This window comes from Kwoniella bestiolae, chromosome 1 (genome assembly GCF_000512585.2).
Source record: "Kwoniella bestiolae CBS 10118 chromosome 1, complete sequence".
Taxonomy (NCBI): Eukaryota; Fungi; Basidiomycota; class Tremellomycetes; order Tremellales; family Cryptococcaceae; genus Kwoniella; species Kwoniella bestiolae.
In genome coordinates, this window is record NC_089241.1 from 2,689,292 (window position 1) to 2,703,684 (window position 14,393).

The following is a 14,393-nucleotide window of genomic DNA, read 5'->3' on the forward strand; positions in this document are numbered from 1 at the left end:
CTGTGAGAAGCCGCAGAGGGAGTCGTTGGACATGATGTAGATCCCGTCCTAAACTTGAAGATACCATATTTGTGTACTGAATGTCAGCGCTGCCTCCAGCAGATGAGACTCACCAGTCGTGACCACACGGTCCATGATTTCGCTGATATCGATAACCATCCGATCTTCATCAACAGCATCTGCAGTGGAGTAGGAGAAACGACAGAGGCCGCCAGTCATGGGTTGAAGACGGATGCACAGCAGAGGTCCATCTTCGCCCACGGGTAAATTGCTTGCCATTCCTTCTTCGTCGATATGCACCGCGACTTTCGCCTGTACGCATATAAATCAGCAAAACAACCTTTCCTAGGGCAGAGACGCACCTTTCGATGGTCCAGCCATCCATTTCGTTCCCAGACATCCCAATAACATCTTGCTCTGCCCATGGGATCTCCCGCTCCTTCCAACGACAGCTCGTGCTCACTCATGAGTGCTCTTGGGACGCTCCTTGGGTCCTTTGTTGACATCTTCGTTCGCGCTAGAGCTTGGGCTGCCCAGAGATTCTGAATAAAACGAAGCTTGTCTCGTCTGGTGGCCACAGGATCGAGAGCGGTGGAAAAGGGGGGATGTACGGTGGTGTAGGATCGAAAGGGGCGGGATGACCATCTTCCGGATTGATCCAGGGGTGGTCGTTCGAAGAAAAGGTGGAAGTCTAACAATTCAGCTTTACTCTCAAACACGTGGAACTCACCTCCATTTCCAGTATCCGACGCAATGACATCTAAGATATCCACCTGCCCTCGGAAACTCAACTTATCCTTTTTGATTGGGTTCTTTTCCATCACTGAGACTCCTCTGACAAGCTTCTGTATATCGTCAGTCCCGGTGACCTTCCGACCGCTGATCGAGCTTGACTGTCGTTTGACGATCATTAATTTGTCATCAAAGAGGAAAAGTGTGCAGTTGAGGGGCGTTGCGGCGGCATGGGCGGTAGGAGGTGATTGGGAGGTCAACGATCCGAATGATGCCATAGATGGATTGGAGTTTGATGAGATTGATAATGGTCGAGAGCCCAATGACGAAAGTGGTCTGGAAGGGGGAGATGATACTGTGGGATACTCTGCGGGCAGATCTTCTACATCAACAGCGTCGATATAGTCTCGACTATTGCTGAACAATTTGGCCTATAAGCGGGATCAGCTATCACATCAATCTACATTCCTTTTCACTCACTGGGAAGTTGTCGATATTCCTCTCCAAGTGATACATGACCGTGGCCCTCACAGTCTGCGGATCAGGATCGCATCTGGCTATCCCCGAAGCAATCTCGATTGCCTCCAGCAGTTTCGCATGTTGACTTGAGATAGGTGACATGCATTTGATCATGGCTAATCTGTCAGCGATAGCTCGATTGGGTGTTTACTTACATTGCCATAGTAGCGTATACCTCGGGATCCTCTGAACAGGCTCCATCAACAGCTCTCGCAGGCCGATATTCCCTATTCCTGTGGTCTGATATTTGGTACTCTAACCTTGAGGTCAGTATTACTCTCTAACAAGATTAGTGCTCAAAACTTACCTCTATGAAACTGGCAAACCCGTGAAACTTCTTCAACGAATCTTGGAACAACTTCTGCGACTCGTCTTGTTTGCTGAGGTAGGTTCGATAAGGATCAAATGTGCGCAAGTTCTTAAACTGCAGAAAATTCAGTATAATTCACTTTCAATGTCTTCACTCACATGTCTCAAGCACACATCTCCCACCAAGTCTTCTGCCCTTCCACTTTGCATCATCGCATCAAGATCGGTCAAAAAGGACGCTGATGCAGGCACTATGGCTTCAATATTGGCGAACATAGCTTTTGCCTCGTATGGAGGAATAAGCTGCTGATTAGGATCTCGAGAGAAGAGTCTTAGACGATCTGCATAACTCTGAGAAAGGTCAGCACGAGATGACTGCAGGTGTGACTCACTGTCTTGAGAGCATGTATACGTGACAAGTAGCTTCGTTCAGTCCTCACAAGCTCTTCTATGAGATTATTCAGGCGGTTGGACATCTCCTCTCTCCTTGGTCCTGACCAGCCGGGACTCTTCCCTTCTAGCTCATCTTCTTCCGAGTCGGGCGGTATAGACAAGCGAGAAGGCGTGTTAGGTCTACCATTTGTGGAAGCAGGAGCTGAAGGAAGTATTGAGAGAGGTTTGAGTGGTTGACCAAGATGAGCCAGTAGATTTGCCGTTTCTACGAGTTCTAATTAGCTTGCTCATTTCGTCTTGTTCACTCACCCTCCCCTTGCTTTTCCACCACGATATCGCACAAGAAAGCTCTTCTAGTGATCTTTGATCCCGTCTCTCTATCTGTTGACTTTGTTGAGCTATTCAAGTCTATAGGTTTTGTGGGAGGAAGTGGTGCGAAAGGCTCAGCTGACCGGTGCCTTGTGACTGGTTGCCGATATTTGAGAGGGGAAGAAGTGATGGCTGACGGTGGCATGGTGCATTGGTGCGGGTGTCTTTCGCAGTTCTGATTAGGTTGTTTCGTGTTTTGGCTGTTAATGATGTTGCTACAAGTGATTGACAGTGATGGTGGGTATGATGATAAGATGAATGAGATGAATGAGAGTGTAGTTGGAATGATTTGGTTGTCAAGTTGAATGAAAATGGATAGAATCAGAGAGGTAAACAAAAACAAACACGTACAATGGGTCAATGCACCCCCAGACTGCGGCGAACACCGACATCATCCTTTATGCTTATTCTGTTGCCTTTCATTACGTAAATATGGATAGACACGGTAGATCAAGCTATAAGCTATGACATGTGAGATCAAGATGAGTGGACCGTCTCTCCTATTCTCTCTCTCTTCTATATATATCATTCTCCCTGCATTAGGAAACCTATTATCGACAGAGATCAGACCAAACAACATGTCAACAGAAGCACAAGCACCAGCAGAATCATCGTCGTCGCACATAGCAGTAGGAGGAGCAACATCAGGTCTTACCATCAATCTGTGCGTTGTCACTCCCTTACTCATCGTGGTAGCTAACTCAACTTGCACAGTCACCCTCTTCCCATCCTCAATGTATCTGATCACTTGAATCGATCTCAGCTCACCTCGGCAGGTCCCAGCAAGGGTAAGTGACTCGGATCACGCTAGTTTCGTTCGCTCACTAATCGATCATACATCCCTATAATAGTCATCGGCGCACTCCTCGGTACAGAAAGTAACAGAGAGATATCCATAGTCAACTCATTCGAGTTGATCCTCGTTGCCTCTGATGGAGATGTAGATATGGGCGAGGGCAGTACTTCTGCATCGGCAAATATCAACCCCAATTTGCTGAATACCACTTTCTTCGAAACTCGACGAGATCAGTGTGAGTCGATAACACAGTCACGTTACTCGTGTCAGATACAGCTCAGCTAATATTCCTTCTAGTCAAGCAGGTATTCCCGACTCTTGATGTGGTAGGATGGTATTCTGTGGGCGATAGCCCAACAGCGGAGGATGTAACCCTTCATCAACAGGTACGCTTCGATCCTCAACGTTGTTTTCCTTCTCAAGCTGGGATCATGCTAATACTACGTTTATAGCTCACCGAAATCATCGATACACCCATTTTCCTTCTTTTCCACCCTAACCATTCCCCCGCATCTCAAGCTCTACCAGTCACGATATACGAAGCTGCACTTGCAGAAGGAGGAAAGGACAATTCAACAGAAGGCAAATTCGTTGAGCTAGCTTACGGTATCGAAACTGGAGAAGCGGAAAGGATAGCTGTTGACGGTGTATCAAGAGGAGGTATGGGCGGGGAAGGAGAGGAAAGTACGGGTGAGTGATGATACTGATATCTGGGAAATGCTAAAACTCGTATTGTGCAGTCATTGCCAACTTGACAACCCAACGTAATGCCATTAGAATGCTTTATGAACGTGTAGCTGTGCTCTTACAGTATATAACGGCAGTCATCAACAGTAAGCTAGCCTTTCGTTTTCCAATCTCACCAAGCTTACTCTGTGTGGACATAGAAACCGCAAAACCCGATCATAACATCCTTCGTCAGGTGTCTGCGTTGGTTGCTACTCTTCCTACGATGGATGCGAAAGAGTTCCGTGAAGAGCTCAATACGGTGAGTCCAGCTTGTATCGTATAGTATGAGTTGCTGACACCGTACATGTTGTCGAGCAGGAATACGATGACGTCCAGCTTACCGCCTATCTCACCACCCTAACTAAACAGCTCAACGCGCTTAGCGAAGTGAGTCGACGTCTGCATTTCCCCCTTCGATCAGCTGAATTCACTGACTAACGATGGATTTGTTCAGTACGCCGACAAGCATAATCTCCTACATCCCCCTCCAAATGACGATTTCACCGGTCCTCACGGTGGTATGCGAGGTGGTGGAAGAGGGTTCAGTGGCTTTGACTACGCTGGTGGTGGCGGTGGTGGACGAAGAAGAAGATGAGCGTCTTCACCATTATGGATTGTTCTGGTAAAGAAGCAGTATCGGTATATTGTAGATTAGACATATATGAGATCATGTATCATATTATTCATGTGTTTCTGGCTGATTGGCAACAGGTGCAATGGAAACAAGTGACCGTGAATTGGGAGATATGGCTCTGACATGGAAGGATTCAACGCCAAAGGAACAGTGAAATGCTGAAGGGCAGATTGTGTAGGCCGAGAGAATCGATAGGAGAAGCGGAGAAGACTAACAGGCGGGAAGTCGAGGCGATGGGGAGGAGAGTAGAGGAGGGAAGGGGAAAAGTGGCGAGGGGAAGCGAAGAGGGAGACGGAGCGGGCGTAGGGGAAGGGGGCGGATGGAGGGGAGAAAAGGTTAGTGGTTCGAGGTCAGATGATGAGCCAAATGAGAAAGGCCGTGCAGGGATGAAGTACAATAAATGAGACAAGAGGGAGTCGGGTATGGAAAGGGTGGGGGGAGTGGTGGGCGAGGAACGTCACATCATTCCGGATGGGATCTCACTTTGAGTCCTGATGACCAAGTAACGCACAACTTGTTTGGCAGGCCGCTGGCCACTGGTCGTGGGAGATACCGTACATCCCTCCCCTAAGATTTGAACCCCACACCGACAAGACACGACACCAGAGCAAAGGTTTTCCAGATCTCTTCATGATCGATGGTCTTTGCCTTTGGCAAATCCCAAGATGATGGAACTGAGTAACGAAACGGCGTAATTGTTGGTGACCACCGAGAGGTATACTCCTCCGAAAGGATTTCTCGTACTTGGCAAGAATGAGACAAGATCCCAAGTGGAAGGCGGGACGAAAGCATTAAGTATTGGTCTACGCGATGCACAAATCTGGATGTGAGATAAGGGTGCATAGCACAATGGCTACGAAATCTCAGTCTACTATGATTGTTGTAAGTTGTGGTAGTACTCCTCCGCCTGTTCTATAGCCCGCATACACCCCTTGGACTTATGGATCGTTTCCATATATTCTAGCTCTTCTACCGAGTCAATTACAATACCCGCACCTGCACTCACGTGAACATTCCCATCGTGGAAGACCATTGTTCTGATGCAGATGCAGGTATCTAAATTGTTCTTGTCAAAGTCGAAAACACCTACTCCACCACCGTAAGGGCCTCGTCGTTCTTTCTCAAGACCCATTATCAGCTGGATGGCTTTGATCTTGGGTGCTCCAGAAAGGGTTCCAGCGGGCATGATCGAACGGAATGCATCAAACCTGAAAAGATCCATCAGCAAACGAAAACGCAACAATTTATGACATACCTGGACTGATCGTCACGTAGTACTCCACTGACTTGACTAGTCATATGGATAACATGACTAAACTTTTCGATTTCCATTAAACGGTCCACCTTGACGGTCTCTGGCTTGGATACTCTATGCACATCATTACGTGCTAAGTCGGTTAATTGAAGGTTCTCGGACACTTCTTTCTCATCGGATTGAAGCTCTTTACTCAACCTTTCATCCTCTAGAAGCATTGAAGAAGTGTTGGAAGGTCAGCGGTACAGTTTGGTGAAGTACCACATCCGTCAAAACTCACCTTCCGCATCTTTTCCTCGTCTCCTCGTACCAGCTATAGCATGGCATTGTACCTTCCTATTCTCTACCTTGCATAGACACTCGGGAGATGCTCCGACAAGTTGCGTGGGTCCACAATCGATGTAGTACATATATGGTGAGGGGTTGAGACTTCTAAGTTGGCGGTAAATGTTGAACGGGTGAACATCGGTTTTTCGGGTAAATCGTTGACATGGTACTGCTTGGATGATATCGCCCTTGAAAAGGTGATCTTTTAAAGTAGTGACGAACCCCTCATACCCCTCTTTACCAACATTACTAGTCGCCTCATAACCAAGTTTGACCGGACCCTGTGGCGGCAAAGGAATCTCCGGTGACAACAACTTCCTCCTGAGCGTTTCTATCCTAGCGACACACTCCTCGTAGAGAGCTGGAATCTGAGACGGAGGAGTACCATCAGGCAGATGAACGTGAGAGACGATCTTGATAGTTTGGTAGATGTGGTCGAAGATCAGATTGGTCGAACTGAGCATGAAGAACGCTTCGGGCATCCCGGGGAAAGGGTTGTGCAGTGGTTGTTTGGGTTTGGTGACGGGTTCGAAGTGGACGATCGAGTCGTAGGTGATGAATCCGACGGCGCCGCCTGTTGTCGTGGGTTTGGGGGTTAGCAGTGTCAAATATCGTAGAGATTAGCGAAGCTGAACAAAACCACTTACCGGTGAAAGTACCGATTTGAGGGATTTTCACAAATCTATATGGCTCCAACTCCTTCTCCAAGGCAGTCAAGGGATCTCCCTCTACATCGAATCCTTCTCCAGTCCTAATCACCTTAATAGGATCTGATGACGATCCATCAGCCACGGTCCAAAAGACAGTCGGAGAAATCGACTCACCAGCACCAACGAAACTATACCTTGCTAAACTCTCCCCACCAATGACACTTTCCAACAAAAAGCTGTGTTTACTATCCTTGGCAATCTTGAGATAGGCCGACACGGGTGTCAAAAGGTCGGCAGGGATTTCGACAAAGACGGGTACAAGGTTTGGTTTGAGGTTCTCGACTGGTTTGGCCTCTTTTTGGGTTGAAGAAGATTGACGGAAGAGGGGTGCTGAGGGTGGAGCGAGAGTAGCTGGAGATGAAGATGCGGTGGCGAAGAGGTTGATGAGCTCGTTGAGCGAGGGGATAGCCTGGGGCGTCTGGAGCGATAGTCAGCATTGATTATGAGTTTGGATATGATTCGACTCATTTTTTCGGATTGCAGACTTACAGCACGGGCCATTTTGAATTTTCTTACACCTGGTGCGGACCACGATTAATCCTTGGAAGGGGGGTGAGAGTGGGCTCTTTTACTCTGGAACTCTTCGTATTTATATGCACTGCTTCAGTTGTCTACTGTCGAGTTGGCTTCTCCAGATGATGGACGATACACCATGACACAGTGTATGACATTGTCCTGAATTATCGATAATACGCTCTGACTCGCAAGCAACAACACAGGTCACGTGATGAGACTGGATTAGGAGTTGATCGTAATCAAGGTATTCATATGGGACGTAATTGGATTACAATGTTTTGTAATCCCTATATATTCACTCTGGACGATAACCGAAACTGGGATTGGCTTGGTATCGTGTTGTGTTTGTTGGTAACTTGTTACATCCATTCAATCATGTACAACCATCATACTACTATAACTATCACACTCATATACACTCTCAAAGTTACTTTGGAAAATCGTTCTCACCTATACTACACTTCACTCACAGGGCCTGCCCATCATCAACAATCACACTGCTTTGGTACAATCCACATCTCAACACGATTTCTCATCCTACCAATCAACCCCTGCACTGCGACAAAACAATCCGCAACGCACCGACGCCTCGATGTCACACCACCCACCTAATCAGCAACGTCGAGCTCAGACGTATGATGCATACAACACGGATTATGCAGATGGCGCAGGGGATAGGACAGCAGCGTCAGCGAGGAGTAAGAGCATGAGGAATCGTGAGTGTTCTGGTACTGCTCACCCTTTACACAGCTCCAAGTAGCGGTCTGTGCGTTAGACCGGAGTTACATGGTCGTGATGCGTAGTTATGACGACCATGACGACTGGTACCATCTCAAAGACGGATCATCATCGCGCATCCACAATGTCATCTTAGTCCCATGCTGATCACTGACATTCACTCCTTTCATCATCTCACCAGCTCAACAACAACCGGATATCGATCCAGACGACCCCCCTCTACCATCTTATTCCGCTTTGATGGCCTCCGAATCCGCTGCTGCAGCCGCTGCTGGTGGTCTATCACACTCACCCCAGCCCATGACAGACTCGGCATCATCAAATCACGCCCGCGTACCCAGCTTAGACCATACGCCATACGCTCCCGTCGATTACGGACCCCCATCATCAGGTTATTCCGCTCGGGACAACTACTCTTACGGATACGACAGTAACCCAAACCCGAATCCCAATCGACTCTCAGGTGGAAGTATAGGGAGAAGACCGGTATCAGACCCCAACAACATCGATTTCAACCAATTGTCAATCACTTCTAATTCCCACGGTTCCCCTCCTAATCCTCCTCTCCGTCATCAAACCGCACCACCTCATCAGCAGTACCCCCCTCGCGGCCCACAACCTAGACAGAGAACGGCGACTGGTGGATACCCCGGAGCAGATATGGACGGAGCTGCCAGCGTATATAGCTTGGATTCAGGTATGGGAGCGTACTCCGGTGTAGGAGGACAACAGCAGCAATCACATCATCAACAGCAATACCAAGCACCGAATTATGATCCATATGCAGGAGCATACGCACCACCTCAAGCTCAACAACCTGGACCTGACTTCTCAAACCCCTATTATAACGCCGCCAACGACTTCCTGGGACTTCCCCCCGGATCTGAACAGCCATACGCTCCTCCAGTAGCCAGCGCATCAAGCAGTCGCGTTCCGACCCGTCAACAAAGTATGACCACGTTAGCTCGAACCAACACCAGCGCTACATCCCTTTCCAACGCATCTTCATTATCTTTGTCTCGTAACGTCACTGAACAGGTGGGAGCGTCTTCTACCCGTAGAAGGGGTACTCAGGCAGCTGTGGATCTCAACAAACCACCATACACCAAACAATACGTGGACGATTATCGGAAACGTATGAAAGATGATCCTGACCCTGAAGCTCAATTCGCCTTTGCCAAATACCTCATAGAAGCTGCCAAGAAGATAGGAGACGAGATAAGTCAAACAGATTCGAAGTTGGGCAGGAAATATCGAGATGTGTTATTGCAAGAATCATTGAGGAATATCAAGAAATTAGCAGAGGGAAAAGAACCTTATCCCGACGCTCAATTCTTCCTTGCCAACTTGTATGGAACAGGTCAACTAGGCCTACAAGTGGATCATGAAAAGGCTTACTACCTGTACCTCATGGCTAGTAAATTGAATCATCCCGCTGCGACGTATCGTTCGGCGGTATGTAATGAGATAGGAGCAGGAACAAGGAAAGATCCCGGTCGAGCGGTGTTGTTTTATCGAAAAGCCGCTGCGTTGGGCGATACAGCTGCGATGTATAAGCTTGGTATGACGTTATTAGGTGGATTATTGGGTCAACCGCGTAATCCGAGAGAAGCGATCGTATGGTTCAAACGAGCAGCTTCACAAGCTGACGAAGATAATCCCCATGCGTTACACGAGTTAGCCTTGTTACATGAAAGACCAAACAACGGTGGTGTGGTACCTCACGATCCCAATATGGCTAGAGAGCTGTTCACTCAGGCTGCTCAGCTGGGGTACGCTCCCGCGCAGTTCAAGTTGGGAAGTTGTCATGAGTTCGGGACGTTGGGTTGTCCGATCGATCCTAGAAAGAGTATCGGCTGGTACACCCGTGCAGCCGAGAAGGGAGATATGGAAGCGGAATTGGCTCTCAGTGGATGGTATCTGACGGGAAGTGGTGAGTGCCTCTTCACATGCTTAGCTGGGATATAGCTGATAGTGTAGGGGTAGAGGGCGTACTGAAACAATCCGATACGGAGGCGTACCTGTGGGGTCGAAAGGCCGCGAACAAGGGTCTGGCGAAAGCAGAATATGCGGTTGGGTGTAAGTTGATTTGTCAAACACAAGTTGAGAAAAGATGCTGATCCGTGGACATAGATTACACTGAGATTGGAATAGGAGTCAAGCAAGATCTCGAATTGGCGAAGAGGTGGTATATGCGAGCAGCAGGTGAGTTTAAGTCTTTGCAAGATTGCATAATTGGGATATTTCGATCTGACGGTTTTCTTTTGTTGGATGTGATAGCCCAACAACATAAACGAGCGATGCAACGTCTGACCGAATTGAACAATGCGAAAAACCCTAAAGGGAAAGGTAATAGACCAACGAGGCATGAAGCTTCATCTGAATGTACGATCATGTAGATGAGTAGAAGACATAGGTCTGAGACCGAGATGAAGGGATTAGATATCATGTGTACAGTAGTAAGTACCGATCATGCATTAAAGCAGTGATAGCTGATTGATCAGTTCTTGGGTATCAGTTACCGTATGAACGAGGATGAATCAACGTATTATCAAATAATATCATTATTCTATATTATCTATAATGTTTGATTTGATGCATTGCTGCATTGCATCCTATGAGCTCCTCAAATATATATAGTATTTGACCCGAGTTCACTCCATGCGAGTCACTTCCTGATAAACCCTTCCAACCCCTTCGCTACGTCCTCTTTGAGTTTCTCAGATACCACTTCCCGATCTGCGAAATACGTCAACATCAACTGTTTCCCTATCCAAGGATCATTGAGTCGTCCAAGTATCGTCCCCTATATCGTGAATCCCATCAGTCGTCCGACTCCCAATCACACCGCTCAAGCTACTCTTGACTCACCTCGAACTCGACTATCAGACCGCCCTCTCGCGGACGAAGTAGTACGACCTGTTTACCCTTCTGTACGGTTTGAGCAGGGAAGAATGACTTGAGTGTCTGGATGGATTGGGTTATGCGCTATCATCCGCATCATTAGCTTACAGCTTACATGTAAGATGGGGAAGATACACATACCTGCTCGTCATCATCTGTTAATTCGCCTTTGGATCTGGCAAGTTTCTGACGAGCTTGTAATGCTCTGGTGAAAGCATCTCGGAGGTGCTAGGTTCTCATCGCATGATCAGCTCTGATGCGCTATGTACATCGGAGCTCAATCAGCTGAGTGAAGAGTGAAACCTGACTCACTCCAAAATCGGTATTTCGATTGGGCACTAGAAAAGTAACGATCAGCCGAAAACACCCACTAGGTCCTATAAGAGCCAGACTCACCTATCCTCACAGCAACAGCTACAGGCCTATCGAAAAGGTTCTTCATCAATCCTTCACCAGACAATTGCGGTGCGTCAAGTGGGTCCGAAGGTGTTTTGGTAGGAGGCGTCAAGAGATGTTGAGCTGTGAAAGTCTATCCTCGTATATCCCAATCAACATCAGCTTATATGGACATCCTGCATAAAGTAGTCAGAAGCTCACATGCCATCCTTCTACGTTGTGCAGGTCTTTCAGAGCCACTTCGTCCAGGTAAAACCCTGCGCTGTAGACTTTGACTCGGAGGAAGGAGACCTTCCTTACTCCTAGACCTACCAACGATAATGCGGGGGAAGTGGTCGCTAGAGAAGGTGATAGGTCGAGTGGGAATTGGATGTTCGTATCGGGATCAACTAGAGCGTCAGTGTATATTGTATCAGCTTCCGATTTAGGGCATCGAAATATTGAGGGATGATGGTATGCCCACCTCGGAAGGCAGCTTTGGATTTCGGATCATCTCGAAAGTCCTGAGCTGCAGAATCGGCGTGAAGGGTGATTTGTTCTTTGAAGTATGAGAAGACATCTGGGCAGATAAAGAGGCATCAATCAGCGATGTGCATTTTTCGGAAGGTATACGACAATTCATGGCTCACCTTTATTCTGCATCAATCCATACCCCACAACTGATCCCGCGATTGCTATTCCAGCGAACAAGGGTAAGGATGACCCTGCTCTTCGAGCAGCTGCTGGTCGTGCAGCCGCATTTCGGAATGCTGAGAGGACGGGTCTTGTAGCTCTGAATGACATTGTGGGTTCTTGGTTTATGAGACAGTCGAGGGATAGTATCTCCTCAAGATGACAGTCATGCTAATTGATCTGATCTCACCCAACAACATCTCTCGAATGTGAAGTATCTTCCACGTCATCACATTATGTATGGGACCGGGTAAACATGTATACAGTATACCGAGTGTTGACAATGCACCGCATAAAGCAAAGGTAAGGTAGTCGAGCTCTTCTCCACTTCTTCTGCATCCTTACTTGATCACTAGCAATCATACCCCTCATCATGATCAGACAGCGCATACCTCAGCTCTTTTTAAGACCCCAGCAAATCTTACTCCCTGCCCTTGCACCCCGTTCGTGTCGCATCACCACCTCACGTCGCATCTCCGCCGAATCAGATGGCATCGCTTCAAACGCTCGTATCGGTAAACCCCAGGATATATCCTCTCGACCAGGTAATATACCCACCATATCGTCTGACGAGAGTAAAACAAAAGTATCATGGCCTGATGGGAGAGAGACCACTTTGTAAGCTGTTCCTTGCTGTCGAACCGGGAAGATTTAGCTGACATGCCCCTGCCTAGCGATAACTACTTTTTATTTGATCATTGTCGATGTCCGAGATGTTTCCATCAGCAAACAAAGCAGAGGCTGAAGACCATGAGTGAGGTGAGACTGCTCTCTGGTTATCATTGAGCAATACTGACGACATAGAATATAGATACCCACAGATATACATCCTACCTCTGTGGAAGTGGACAAAACCGGAGTACACCTAACATGGTCAACTTCCGATTTGCATAAATCGTCTTTCCCCTTGGAATTCCTCAGAAGATCAGCTTATGATCCACCATTAGCGTCGTACAGAGACGAGAAGGAGAGGTGAGCTACATCTTACTGCTTGTATCGCAATAGCTGACTTGCATCAACCGGTACATAGTCGTATATTGTGGAATAGTCAGATAGCGCAATCACCCCCTACAGTCCGATACGACGAAATCATGAGTACTGAGAAAGATGGCCAGACTAGTGGGAGGGCGATTCTCAAGTTGCTTAATCGAGTGGTCAGTCCCCTCCTTCCTCCATAGAGCCTGGACAATGAAGTTTGACTGACTTCGTTTGCATTCAGCACGACTTTGGCTTTTGCTTCATCCATGATGTCCCAGCTACGGGAGAACAAACAAAGGAAGTGATAGAGAAGGTTGCGCCCATACGAAACACCCACTGTCAGTCTCTCGCTCATTGCTGGCGATATTCTCCAGGGCTGATATATCATTGCTTTACACAGACGGCGGATTTTGGCAATTCACCGCTGATCTAAGCCACGGCGATCTGGCCTATTCCAACGAAGGACTCCCCGCCCACACAGATACCACCTACTTCACCGACCCAGCAGGCTTACAGATCTTTCATCTTCTCTCTCACCCCTCGCCCCCAGGAACAGGAGGGACCACTCTCCTAGTGGATGGATTCTACACCGCATCATTACTATCTACGCTTTATCCTACTTCTTACTCCCTGCTTTCTCGCCTGAGAGTACCCGCCCACGCATCCGGTACTGAGGGTACGATGCTCAGACCACCTATCAGCCAACCCTCACTACGGCACGATGAGAAAGGTCAGTTGGTGCAGGTCAGATGGAATAATGAAGATCGAGGTGTACTGGGACAAGGTTGGACACCGGACGAGATCAAGGGTTGGTATCAGGCTGCGAGGAGGTATGACGAGTTGAACAGGAGTGAGGATGCCGAGTATTGGGTGCAACTGCATCCTGGAACTGTTCTTGGTGAGTGGTAGAACTTCCACGACTCTTCTTCACTTCCAAGGGCGTGAGATGTTGATGGAGATACTTGCTTCGTTCTTAGTCATTGATAACTGGCGAGTGATGCATGGAAGATCAGCGTTCACAGGATCAAGGACGATGTGCGGTGCGTACGTCGGAGCAGATGATTGGTTATCACGCAGAGCAGCCTTGACCAAGAAATACGAGATACGCAAGAAGAGCATCCTGGATGAAGATTGGAGTTTGGGTTGGTAGATGGAGACAGAAGAAGGTACTGTACATTGCATTGATTTCTATTTCCAAAATTGTATAGTATGATATCAAGTAAACTTCACATGCATGGAATTGATATAATCTAAGATGTCTATATATGTACCGGAATATTCCCAGGAGATGCGATGATATTACAGTGTTGGTATTGCGTTTGGATTCGAAAAGAGTGAAGCTCGGTTCTGAGTACTGAGCTCTGTCAAGATGTGAAATATAAACTTGATATATGCGATAATATGTAAAACCAATGA

The 14,393-nt window shown here is 47.6% G+C and overlaps 6 protein-coding genes across 6 annotated transcripts; 3 read left to right on the forward strand and 3 right to left on the reverse strand.

The window, feature by feature from the left end:
• Positions 1-48: 48 nt before the first annotated feature.
• Positions 49-2,467, reverse strand: I302_101018 (uncharacterized protein; the record flags this gene model as incomplete). Its single annotated transcript, XM_065869197.1, has 8 exons — positions 49-312; positions 363-1,163; positions 1,213-1,372; positions 1,427-1,506; positions 1,559-1,675; positions 1,720-1,911; positions 1,953-2,218; positions 2,263-2,467. The coding sequence occupies 8 exons, from the start codon at positions 2,465-2,467 to the stop codon at positions 49-51; spliced, it is 2,085 nt and encodes a 694-aa protein (XP_065725269.1).
• Positions 2,468-2,900: 433 nt separating this feature from the next.
• Positions 2,901-4,442, forward strand: I302_101019 (uncharacterized protein; the record flags this gene model as incomplete). Its single annotated transcript, XM_065869198.1, has 9 exons — positions 2,901-2,986; positions 3,037-3,110; positions 3,174-3,353; positions 3,416-3,504; positions 3,571-3,808; positions 3,859-3,951; positions 4,006-4,106; positions 4,166-4,234; positions 4,302-4,442. 9 exons carry the CDS (start codon positions 2,901-2,903, stop codon positions 4,440-4,442), a joined length of 1,071 nt encoding a protein of 356 aa, XP_065725270.1.
• A 910-nt stretch (positions 4,443-5,352) lies between these two features.
• I302_101020 (uncharacterized protein) lies at positions 5,353-7,274 on the reverse strand (the record flags this gene model as incomplete). The annotated part of the gene is made up of 6 exons (XM_019191031.1): positions 5,353-5,689; positions 5,737-5,944; positions 6,017-6,637; positions 6,711-6,833; positions 6,888-7,191; positions 7,263-7,274. 6 exons carry the CDS (start codon positions 7,272-7,274, stop codon positions 5,353-5,355), a joined length of 1,605 nt encoding a protein of 534 aa, XP_019047779.1.
• Positions 7,275-7,881: 607 nt separating this feature from the next.
• On the forward strand, positions 7,882-10,426 carry I302_101021 (uncharacterized protein; the record flags this gene model as incomplete). Its single annotated transcript, XM_019191032.1, has 5 exons — positions 7,882-8,005; positions 8,209-9,960; positions 10,014-10,106; positions 10,161-10,232; positions 10,308-10,426. The coding sequence occupies 5 exons, from the start codon at positions 7,882-7,884 to the stop codon at positions 10,424-10,426; spliced, it is 2,160 nt and encodes a 719-aa protein (XP_019047780.1).
• Positions 10,427-10,695: 269 nt separating this feature from the next.
• I302_101022 (uncharacterized protein) lies at positions 10,696-12,110 on the reverse strand (the record flags this gene model as incomplete). The annotated part of the gene is made up of 8 exons (XM_019191033.1): positions 10,696-10,833; positions 10,899-11,015; positions 11,073-11,159; positions 11,244-11,269; positions 11,328-11,460; positions 11,529-11,716; positions 11,791-11,886; positions 11,957-12,110. 8 exons carry the CDS (start codon positions 12,108-12,110, stop codon positions 10,696-10,698), a joined length of 939 nt encoding a protein of 312 aa, XP_019047781.1.
• Positions 12,111-12,372: 262 nt separating this feature from the next.
• Positions 12,373-14,127, forward strand: I302_101023 (trimethyllysine dioxygenase; the record flags this gene model as incomplete). The annotated part of the gene is made up of 7 exons (XM_019191034.1): positions 12,373-12,617; positions 12,674-12,758; positions 12,811-12,971; positions 13,030-13,153; positions 13,219-13,315; positions 13,378-13,875; positions 13,955-14,127. The coding sequence occupies 7 exons, from the start codon at positions 12,373-12,375 to the stop codon at positions 14,125-14,127; spliced, it is 1,383 nt and encodes a 460-aa protein (XP_019047782.1).
• Positions 14,128-14,393: the final 266 nt, after the last annotated feature.